This window comes from Pelophylax lessonae (genome assembly GCF_965119305.1).
Source record: "Pelophylax lessonae genome assembly, chromosome: 5".
Lineage (NCBI taxonomy): Eukaryota > Metazoa > Chordata > Amphibia > Anura > Ranidae > Pelophylax > Pelophylax lessonae.
In genome coordinates this window covers 529240354-529252386 of record NC_138772.1, presented here as the reverse complement: position 1 = coordinate 529252386, position 12033 = coordinate 529240354, and the positions used below count along the sequence as shown (strand labels likewise).

General features: G+C 42.9%; 1 protein-coding gene across 1 annotated transcript in view; it reads right to left on the bottom strand.

Annotated features, from left to right (window-relative positions):
* Positions 1–269: 269 nt before the first annotated feature.
* TG (thyroglobulin) overlaps positions 270–12033 on the bottom strand; it is a gene marked incomplete at its 5' end in the record, with an annotated part of 481401 nt that continues 469637 nt past the window's right edge. Inside the window, 3 exons of the mRNA XM_082259019.1 lie at positions 270–552; positions 5326–5516; positions 11206–11346. Of these exons, the coding sequence (XP_082115145.1) occupies positions 455–552; positions 5326–5516; positions 11206–11346 (430 nt within the window). The 3' untranslated portion in view covers positions 270–454. The remainder of the gene's footprint in view (positions 553–5325; positions 5517–11205; positions 11347–12033) is intronic.

The window sequence follows — 12033 nt, the reverse complement described above, 5'->3', positions numbered from 1 at the left end:
TTGTTTTGCATTTAACCTGCTGCGTTGAAGGAAAAAAAACGAGTAGTGTGTACAAGGCTTAAGTGAAAATCACATACTACACTTATCTCCCATTATCCTTTCCAGAGATAATTGCTGGAGCTCTGCTTCACATTATTTTTTACCAACGGGGTTGCTTTAAATAGAAATAAATTTATTTTTAAGCATTACATCTGAAAAAACAATTATTGCACTGAAAAGTAAAAGGTCAAACGTAAAATAATAGTTGAGTCAAAAAGAAGCTACTAAAATAACAGGTTTTGAATCAGTTTATTGTATAAAAGAAAGACACAATTCATTATGTCAGAATGAAATGAACATTCAGCACCGGGGAGAAAAGAGAGGGTTTTATTACAATCCTCATAACTGGCGTGTTTGGACCAGAGACCCTGGCATGAATAGCAGACAAGAGAGCATCACTCCTCCCGGCTGCCAGCTAGTTGTATGACTCTTTGTCTTGCTTTGGACCCGCTTGTGTGACTGAAGATACACTTTTAGGACTTTTTGTGGGTGACACAGAGGAAGACTTGACACCTAAAAGGATAAATAAAGAGTAATATACAATATGGCAAAGTATATTTTATAGCGGACAGGAGTGGTACTGTTGGAGGAACGCAAGGCCCTTGACCTCCCACATCACTCCTTGGTGTCCACCTTGGGGAAACAACCACCCCCTTGGTCTACTACCCCCTCTTACTTACTCTACCCCTGTTTTTTACTATTGCCTTGCCACATCCCCATTATACTCCACACATTACCCTCCCCCCCCCCCTCTATTCTTCTTTCCCTCATTACCAGGTGCTAACTCCTCCTTCCCTGCTGTTGAACCCACCTCATCCTACAACATCAAACCCAACCCATTCATTCCTCTCCCCCGAGCAAGACCCCTATGCTACCCAGAGTTTCCCCCCAAGACCTAGCTCCCTCAACCAACTGTACAAGAGGAATATAAATCAGAGGGTGTGCACTTGACTATATATATATATATATATACAGTATATATATATATATATATATCTTTGTGTTCAATGTAATATTTATTCAGATACAACAATACTCATACTATTACTATGTAAATTGCTTAAGTAACAACATATGGTCTGGGCAACACTAACAATTTGGTTTCTACACTGTATGTAATGGATATTTGCACTATGGGGTACACCCTTGCTTTTTCATATGCCTCTGTTTGTTTAAATAAAGAATAAAAATGAATTTATGAAGTAATAATTAATTATGACGCTGGGATCTTGGCTTTTGAATGGCTTCATGCTATGTTATGTTACAGACAGGTGGAACTTTAGGGATATAGATAGTTAGAATGGCATTTACATTTGATTTAAAGTAAGCTCTAACCTGTGTGTTAAGTATCAAAAATAATTCCCTTTTTAAGACACTTCCTGTCTACATGCACACCAGCGATGGCTGCACTGCATTAATTAGGGTGGGGTTTTCTGATGGCAATAAAAGTGGACCATGCCTTTACTTTGTAATGTGTGTTGTCTCTATTGGAAACCCATGTGACAGCGTGACAAAGCAGAAGCACTACTGGGAGACAGGGATGGAACGGTGTCACCCTATTACAGGAAGTGCCTGTACAAAGACATTCATGGCAGGATCACTATTATTTTGATAAAAGATGCAGGTTCAAAAATATTGGAAATTAATTTCTAAAATTACATTAAAGTCTCATGCACGCTGGGTGTTTGGCCCCGATGCAGGAGATTCCTGGCGTTTTGAAGGCACAAGTGCACTGCCCAGTCCTGCTGCTGGCAGCCTGTTAAATTCTATGAGAGGCTGACAGCTTCTGCGGCTGGAAGGTGCACCAAGCGGCACTAATGTCTAAAGCAATATGCACCGAGGGAGGAAAACCCGGAACGCAAGCAGTCTGAGTTTCAAGCATTCATTCCTGGGCACATACTGCCCTAAATGTTAGTACCACTCGGTGCACTATTCAGCCCTATCCAGCCCCAGCAGCTGTCAGCCTCCCATTTACTTTTACAGGCTGTTGGCAATGAGGCTGGATATTGCGCCTGTGGTTTCCGCTTGCACCAAAACACCAGGATATCTATGATCCGGGCTAAAGGTCCAGTGTGCATGAGGCCTAATCTGTTAAAGTTTACACATTTTTGGAATTGGGTTCAGATCTACATTAGGGCTTATGCACATAGGTGGTTCGGCTTATACAACAAAAAAAGTCGGCCTTTTTGTGTTCTAGGGATTAAAATAGCTTTGGCTTGTGCTCACAATCATGGTAGAGCTCCTCAGATGCCCTTTTGCCCTATTCGAGGCTTGATTGTAAGCCAAGATTAGGGTGAAATGCATCTGAAGAGTAGGGATGATCGAACTTTTGAAAAGTATGGTTCGACCAGAACACCCGAACATCCCGAAAGACACCTGGGCGTTTTTGTTTCAGGTGTTTATTGGGCTTTTTTGTGGACGTCTTTGGAGGCAGGCATAACATCTGAACTTCTGTGTAGGGGTATATATACACACACACATATATGTGTATATATATACACATACACACATATAGGTGTGAAAGTAGCGGAACCCCATCCCTGCGCTAATGAAATTATTTGCAGGGATGGGGTTCCGCTCCTATTACACCTATATGTGTGTATGTGTATATATACATATATGTGTGTGTGTATATATACCCCTACACAGAAGTTCAGATGTTATGCCTGCCTCCAAAGACGCCCAAAAAAAGCCCAATAAACGCCTGCAACAACACACCTGGGCGTTTTTATTGCAGGCGTTTATTGGGCATTTTTTGGGTGTCTTTGGAGGCAGGCATAACATCTGAACTTCTGTATAGAGGTATATATACACACACACATATATATATTAGCTCTACACAGGTGGAGAACATGACCTTAGGCCATTCTACTAATCTACATATACAGTAGAGATGTCCGTTTAATTTAATTACAATTCAATTTCAGCCAAAAATGTAATTTTCGAAGATTCAGATGTATACAAATCTCCAAATGGACACAGTAGCGAATGTCATCGAATCTGAAAAAGTGTATAACAAAGTTAACAAATGCATTTGTTTCATTTGGATGACATAACATGAGGCGATAGTAGTTAGGGCTCATGGGGAAATTAATACAATTTTCAAATTCATTCAATACTTTGAAATCAGATAACGAATGTTTTCAAATTTCATTTAATTAGTTGTTTGGATGCACATGACGCCAATCCATATTGTCCAATCAGCTCATGCCATTTCTCTTGGATTGGACTAGTGTGAAAATATCGAATCCTTCTGATTCCATAATATATTGAATACATAGCAATTTTCCAGAAAGACTGCTAATTTTTTCAAATACACCAGGACCAACGAATATAAGAAACAAATGCCGAAATCAGTTCAACATAAGAAATCTGATGAAACAAAATTTTTCAATGAATAAATGCATCCAAAATGAAACAACAATTTCCAGCGTGCACATGTCTAATATACAGTGAGCCCACACATGTGTGCGGATGGACGCCATATCTTTGTACTCTATTTGGAGCATCACAAGCTGTTTTCATCCTTCCTGCACCAGTATTTCATGCTGGTCTGACTGGTTTGAGGGGTATCTAAGCAGTATAATTTTTTTTTTTGGGGTGCAAGGAGGGCACAAGTACAGGGCACAACCTGCTGTCAACAGCCTGTCAAAAATCAATGACAGCCTCGCCATATAGAATAGCCAAATTTAACCAGAATGATTCACCCAATTGTTGGCCAGAGTGTGGAAAGATAGGCAGCCTATTAAACACCCTATGGCAGTGATGGTGAACCTTGGCACCCCAGATGTTTTGGAACTAAATTTCTCATGATGCTCAGCTAGACCACAGAGTGCATGAGCCTCATGGGAAATGTAGTTCCAAAACATCTGGAGTGCCAATGTTTACCATCACTGCCCTATGGGAATGCCCAAACCTCGCTAGCTTTTGGAGACAGATATTATGCCTAATGTCAAGGACCACGGAAATACTCACCCCCCAATCCTGGCTTAGCTATTCTCAGTCTAGGAATAGACCACTATCCACACACTATGAGACCTTTAGTCACACATATTCTTTTAGCAGCACACAACACTATTCTCAGAAAATGGAAAACACAAGAATCTCCTAATGTATCAGAGACCACAAACATCATTCATACCAACCACGCGTATGAAAGACTTCTACAATCAACGCTATGAATTGTAGTAAATTTGACAAGATATGGCAACCTTGGATGGAACAAAACAATACAGTAAGGCCATACACATGAAACAAGGATTAATACAATGTATAAGCCACTCTTTAAACTTTGTACCACACCTGTTATTATACAATGTACCATATAAAGTACTTGTTGGACTTTCAACAAAACTTATTGCTACCCCCATCCCAAGACACAGCTTGCTCCCAACAGGGGTGTCTGGGAGAGACCGACAATACCCTACCGAATCTGTATACACTGCTAGAGTTCAACGACGATTTTTGGATTGTTACTGTACCTTTACCAATATCCACCAGTTATGTACCCTAAAGTTCAGTATTTGTACCAATGTTCATTTACACTTTTGTACTTCTTTATGTAAAATCAATAAAAAAAAAAAAAAAATCAATGACAGCCTGAAAAATGTGGCAGGTAGACACTGTTCTGAGTGGTACCTAGGTTTAGGAGCGTATACTTTCAGGACCGTATGCTTTCAGGAACGCATGCCCCGAATGCAGGACTTCCACCTTTGGGGCATACATCTCTGAATGCATACAGCCTTAAACAAGAGTACTGCTCAGGACAGTGTCCGGTCGCTGCTGGCATAAGGCTGCCCGCTTCACCTGTGCCTCCCTTGCACCCAAAAATTCCAGTGTTTAATGTTATAGGAGCCAAACCGCCCATGTGCATGAGCCCTAAATCACTGACAGCTCTATGTCTGAATGACCTTTGCTCATCTGCTAAAAAGTAATGTTTTGAGGTCAGATGCATACTAAGTGGCAAAGGGAAACCCCTTAGAGTTGCTGAATTTGCTTTGATGGTGTTCGCTGGTTCATAGATAGTGGGGCAGGAGCACAGATATCATAAAGGGCAGATGTAGTAGATTAGTGGAGAAATTCCCCCTTCTGCATTTTTTTTATCTTGCTCCCCTCTGGGGTCTGCCTTACCTAGATTTTATTTTTCAAGTTTCTTCATCTTTGTAGCCTAATTTCACTTCCCTGACATCTGTTTTGGTGACATTTCTATCTCCGATGAATTTTAAAACACACAGTAAACCAACACAACATCTGCTGCCTCCTTGATCATGGGGTTGTTAAACTTACTTGTAGACATTTTAAGTGCCGGGATGTAATCGTTCCAGAATGAACATTCGTTATGTTTCAGATCCTGACCATTCGGCAGCCTCTTAGTGAACTCTTTGAATTTTTTGCCGCCACTCTTTGTCCGATATTGGGGCCATGGAGGTAACACAACGTTCCTTTTCTTGGAGTAAATGTAAGGAAAGTTGGGGTTTCTGCAAAATAAAGATGTTTTATATGGATTTATTGCTTAGAATTTGAAAGCATCAGTCCTGGTCTTAACTAGCTGATGCAAAAAACTCAGTTTGGGACCCTGCTTAAAGCCCAAGTCCAGGCAGAGAGAAAATAAAATGACCCTTGCAGTGGGGCCCATCTACACTGCTTGATACATCTAGGCAGGCCCGGACTGGGACAAAAAATAGGCCTGGGCATTTTGGACTGAGCAGCCAGGGCGGGGGTGACAGGGGCGTGGCAGGGGTGTGGCGGGGCGTTCGTCGGGATGGTTGATGACAGGATTTAATGTTCCAGGATGTGTGGCTTTGATTACGGTACCTTTTTTAGTTTAATCTGACAGACTGGGTCCAATTTAGATCAGAGCTGCCATATGATGCTGTTTTTTTTTTGTCTTAGTTTAAATCCTGTTTTGATGGTTAAGTCCTAAAAATAGTATGAAGCAGCACAAGATTAGGGTTACTCTAATCAAGGGGTAGACAACCTTTTTGGGCACAGTGTGCCGAAAAATGTTTTCAAAGAAATTGGGAGTGCCAGATACATAAAAAACAACTGTCAACTTCATATAAAGTAACTGCTGTAAACCACTTGAATAATAGTAAGAAATCAAGTGAGCTTTGCACCTTCACAAATCAGATCACCCCAATTCCTGCACCTTCACACCTCAGATCACCCCAATTCCTGCACCTTCCCACCTCAGATCACCTCAATTCCTGCACCTTCCCACCTCAGATCACCCCAATTCCTGCACTATCACCCCTCAGATCACTGCAATTCCTGCACCTTCACACCTCAGATCACCCCAATTCCTGCACTATCACACCTCAGATCACCCCAATTCCTGCACCTTCACACCTCAGATCACCCCAATTCCTGCACCTTCACACCTCAGATCACCCCAATTCCTGCACCTTCACACCTCAGATCACCCCAATTCCTGCACCTTCATACCTCAGATCACCCCAATTCCTGCACCTTCACACCTCAGATCACCCCAATTCCTGCACCTTCACACATCAGATCACCCCAATTCCTGCACTATCACACCTCAGATCAGCCCAATTCCTGCACCTTCACACCTCAGTTCACCCCAATTCCTGCACTATCACACCTCAGCTCACCCCAATTCCTGCCCCTTCACACCTCAGATCAGCCCCAATTCCTGCACCTTCACACCTCAGATCAGCCCCTGGTAGGCTGGCACTGGCAGCAACAATTTTATTCAAATCAGGATTTCTTCTGCAAATAGCCTGGCCTGGCAGGCTGGCACTGGCAGCAAATATTTAATTCAAATCAGGATTTCTTCTGCAAATAGGCTGGCATCAGAGTCAGACAATTACCAAAAACAATGTCATCATGTCACCTATGTGAACCCACTATTAGGGATAAGAAAATAGTGAATCAATGAGTAGGGTGGGGTGGTATGTGCTAGGGAAGAGCAAAGTGATGGGGTGCAGAGAAAATGTGAATACTCTAGGCCAGGGATCCTCAAACTACGGCCCTCCAGCTGTTGTGGAACTACACATCCCATGAGTCATTGTAAAACTCTGACATTCCCAGACATGACTAGGCATGATGGGAAATGTAGTTCCTGAACATCTGGAGGGCCATAGTTTGAAGACCCCTGCTCTAGGCTGTGTGGGGACAGGACAGAAGAGCTAAAAGCAAACTGGGATGGAAAGGGTGTAAGATCAGTGTGTGGAATGCTGAGCTGAGACCAGAGGCTGCAGGACAAGTGTTGTAGAGATTTATAGACAGAACAGATAAGAGAAGGACAAAAGATCAACAGGGCAGAGAAGCAAGGAGGATCGGTGTGGCTTTACTGGCTTACATTCACTGCATGTCAGACAGTCTTATCTTTGTGACTGATGAGTGAGAGCCGCGGCCCACCGGGAATATGCACGGTCTTCCCTACGGCCAGTCCGGGCCTGCATCTAGGGGTACAAGGATAAGGTGTAATACTTTATTCCTTGCTCACGTAGGCTCTGTTCACATGAAAAATCTCTGCTCTGAGGTGCTCCAGGCCGCAGATGCATGCCTACCTCCTTCACATACAATGCAGGAATAATAGCCTTGCATTATACGTGATGGCACAGAGGAACCACCCACAATCCAAAGTGAAGGAGAGACAAGGACAGCACCGGAATGAGCGGTTTTAGGTAAGTAATACAGCCTCGTAAGCTCAACCCAATCCTAAAAATCATATAACCCTTGCAGTACGAAAGTGGCCCCCACTGCAGAGTTTTTTCTTTTCTCTATCCTGGAGTTGGCTTTAAGCTGGACGGTTACTAGTCTACATTAGTGTTTGCAGCTAGACTATAGCCAGCCCGAGCTTTGATACTGTTATATAGGCTCATTAGAGTTCTCCTAAATCCTGTGACATTGTTTGCCTCTGCCTGCTACTGAGGAGTGTTAGTGGTAGATAGAGTGAGAAGGTACAATGCATTTAGATATGAATATTTATTTTTGAAAGAGATAATCTAGCAGCAGGGCCCTAATAAAAATTAAGGAAGGTTTGAAAAAGTTCAGGGGTCAGTAAAAGTAACGCAGAGTTCAGGAGTTAGTAATAAGTAATGGAGTGTGAAGAGGTCAATAGTAAGTAACACAGAGTTCAGAAGTCAGTAGTATATAATGTAGAGTCCAGGGGTCAGTAGTATTTAATGTAGAGTTTAGAGCAGTGTTTCTCAACTCCGGTCCTCAGGGCACACTAACAGGCCAGGTTTGCAAGAAAACTGAAATACATCACAGGTGATATAATAAGGTTATACTTAAAATCCGGCCTGTTAGTGTGCCCTGAGGACCGAAGTTGAGAAACACTGGTTTAGAGGTCAGTAATAAGTAATGGAGAGTGCAGAGGTCAGCAGTAAGTAACGCAAGATTCAAGAGTCAGTAGTATGTAATACAGAGTTCAAGGGTTAGTAATAAATAATGGAGAGTGCAGAGGTCAGTAATTAGCAATACAGAGTTCAGGGATCAGTAATAAGTAACGCAGACGTCAAGAGTCAATAGTATGTAACACAGATTTTAGGGTCAAGTAGTAGCATAGAGATTAGCAGTAGTATAAGGCAAAGTGCAGGGGTCGGGAGTAAATAACACACAGTTCAGGAGTCAGTAGTAATGCAGAGTTCAGAGGTCAGTAGTAATGAAGAGGTCAGTAGTAAAGCAGCGTTCAGAGGTCAGTAGTAATGCAGAGTTCAAGAAGTGAGATTAATTTTTTCAAAAGTGAAGTAAAATTCCCTCTTAGCCATGAACAGGTGTCCCTATTGGAAGATTTCTACACTATCCCTGCAACTCAAAATTCTGAATTTTCTCTTGTTTTTGTTTTTCGGATGACAATGATAATCTGGAAAATAAAGACTGTGAATCTCTCTAAAGGGGAAGCAACCTAATACAGGTTCTTCTAACCCCTCACCACTTTGTCCAAAACAAAAATAAAAAAGATTTTTTTTAGATAAACTTTATTGATGCAGAGCAAGAAAACAAGTCACTAGTTCCCGAAGCATTAGCCAAAATGAACTCAATGAACTCAATGACCTCAATGACCTTGTCAGGCTCTTGCGTTTCAACAATTCTTGATAGAAATGTAGCACTGCCCCCTAGAGGACTGCTGAGAATTACACCTTCTGGATTCCCCTGGGTTACCCTTATCAATAGACAGCAGATAACAGCATTAAAAGTTCTTGGCTCAGTCAATAATCAATCCAGGGGATTTTGGTTTTTGTGGTTTTACTGAGAACTTGGATAGGAGAAGGGATGAGTGAGATACTCCAACTATTAACTATTCACAATCTGAAGGACAGCTTACTGTAGAATGCGGCAAGGCCACTGCTTCACTTTGCCACTAAGTGAGGTTACTTTAAAGCCCCGTTCACATACGAGCGACGCTACTTCCAGGGGCGATCTCCGAGGTCGCGGTGCGAGCAGCGCGCCGCGACCTCGGAGCGGTCGTCACGGACTTCATAACATTGAAGTCTATGGCGGTCGCCTCCTGGTCGCCCCAAAGAAGCTCCGGACCCTTTTTCTAAGTCGGAGCGACTTGTGTCGCTCCTATTAGAACAGGTCCGCAGCTTCCCTATGGAAGGCGACCTACGGCGACCTGTGAGGCGACCAGATTGCCTCACAGGTCGTCTTAGTGTGAACGGGGACTTAAATGCTCCTGAGTAAATACTCTCTTCAGGGTTTTGAAACTGGCACCCCCTTTTCTCTCTATGCTGGTGCGCTGACAACCGTCCGCTGACCCTAGCTTCTGGAGCAGTCCCCTTCCTGGCAGACCCCCGGGCAAGTTCCTCTGTACTCAAGGACACTTTTTCCAGAGTCACCGTTGCCTCCAAACTCCACTTGTCAACATCCACTGGACCTCTGGGTTCAGCCACACCTTCAGGTCTGACTGCCTGTGACCACCTTTCCCAGCTGTAGAAGGAGAGACAGCCGTACCCTCCTTCTGGGACTTGGCTTCCTGTCCAAAGACACTCTGTCACATGTGCCCTTGACTTTTATAGGCTATCCCAGGATGACCACTGTCTGTGCCAATCCACTGGGACAACTGCAAATCCCTGTGTGTCACTGGCTGGGTTTCCTCCACTGTCCAACAGGCCTCCCTATTGGATACAGTGGGGACACTCCCTCAGACCAGATGAATCACACATGGACACATGCAACAGGCAGAACTAATGATCAGGCTCCCCTGATAAGCAAACAGAGCAAACTATAATTTACCTGCCTAGCACCTAGCTAGGAGGGTGCTACAGAAAAATCAAAGAAGATGGGAGGAAAATTGACAGCCGAACAGCATCTGCACTGTTCGGTTATTCTGACAGTCAGCAGGGCTGAATGCCAAAATACAATAGCCACAGTAGTGGAATCATCTATCTGCTCAGTATTTTTTCGATGGAGAAATCTGTTGGATTTTTTCTAATAACACTGAACGGGTAAAATATATATTATTTAAAAGGAATCTCCAAGGAAGGAATTAAAACAAAAAAAATCTAATGAATATAAGTTATGTTATTTGTATCTTATTTAGTAAACAGAAAGTTGACTTTACTTACACTTTAGGTATGTGGACTTGTTACATTTAAAATACATTTACTTATATTTGAATTAGTACATTGCTGCATTAAAGTGGTTGTAAAGTCAAATAATTTACAAATACCTGGCATCCCCTCTGCCGTATAAAGATATAAAGTACTATGTGTCAGTTTTTCTAAAATTATAATCCTAAATACCTTTTTGCACAGCACCGCTGTGCGGTATTGCGACTTCCTTCCCCAACCTAAGGAGAGCAGGGGGAGGGGCTGAGATTCCCCTCGAACATCAGCTGGCCAGCAGAGGGAGGGAAGGGGAGAGACCCTGAGCACACAGAGGGATCATGGAGGCACATAAACTGACCATGGAATCATGGATCATTAGCCATGGTTACTATGGTCAGTACACCTAGGGGAACACAGGAACAGGCAGGATCAACCAGGTATTTTACAGCATAGAATGAGACAAATGACACTGCAGAAGCACTATGCTGTTAATCATGCTTTAGAGGAACAGGATCTTTTTTTTTTTTAGGGTTTCTGGTTTGCAGTGTAAAGAAAAATAGGAACTACGCTGAGAAGATTTATGGTACATAGGGGACATCTCTGTTAGAAGGGAACTGCTGGTAACCTGTGGTACAGTACTCACCCCGTCTTCACAAAGTTGGCCAGATACTGCATGATCTTTAGGGAAAGCTTCCTCTCCTCATCAGAAAACTGATTTCTATAAAGCGAGTGAAAAGGAATTCCAAAAGTGTAAATGACATCTTCAGGCAGATCCAGACCGGAACTGAAAAAAATAAAAAACATACACTTAGCCAACAAAAGGTGTAGTCCACATTTTAAAGGCTGGCTAAAAAAGTACAACGCTGTTGTCATGGAACATTCAAGTGTATTTAATAACAGGGTTAGACCTTTTGTTGAGTTTTTATCGTGGTTTATGTCCCTGTTGGGGAGATTCACCCCTTCTTCCTTCTAGTTACCATTATAACAAAGACAGAAAGTGAGGAGAAATCCAAAAATTTGGAGTTGTCATTAGCGAAGGCATGAGGGAAAACCCTCCAAAAAAGACACAAGCTCCTACAATAACTCTAGGATGTAAGAAGGATTAAAGGATGTAAAGAGGTTGTAAACCCATACAACTTTTTTTTTTTTTGCAACCTGTAAGAGAAACACATAATGAGCTAGTATGCATCGCATACTAGCTCATTATGCAATACCTTAGAACGAGCCCCCGCCGTGCAGCCCGCCTACCTGTATGACGGGCGACATGTCCAGTCGCCCGTCTTCCGGGATCGCGGCATCCTGCCATCTGATTGGCTGGAGCCGACGGTCACTGCACGGGTCTCTGAAGAAACGGCACCAGCGGCCGTTCCCTCAGAGCGCATGCGCCAGTGACGTCACTGGCTGCATGTAAGGTAAATATCTCCTAAACCGTACATGTTTAGGAGATATTTACAGTACCTATAGGTAAGCC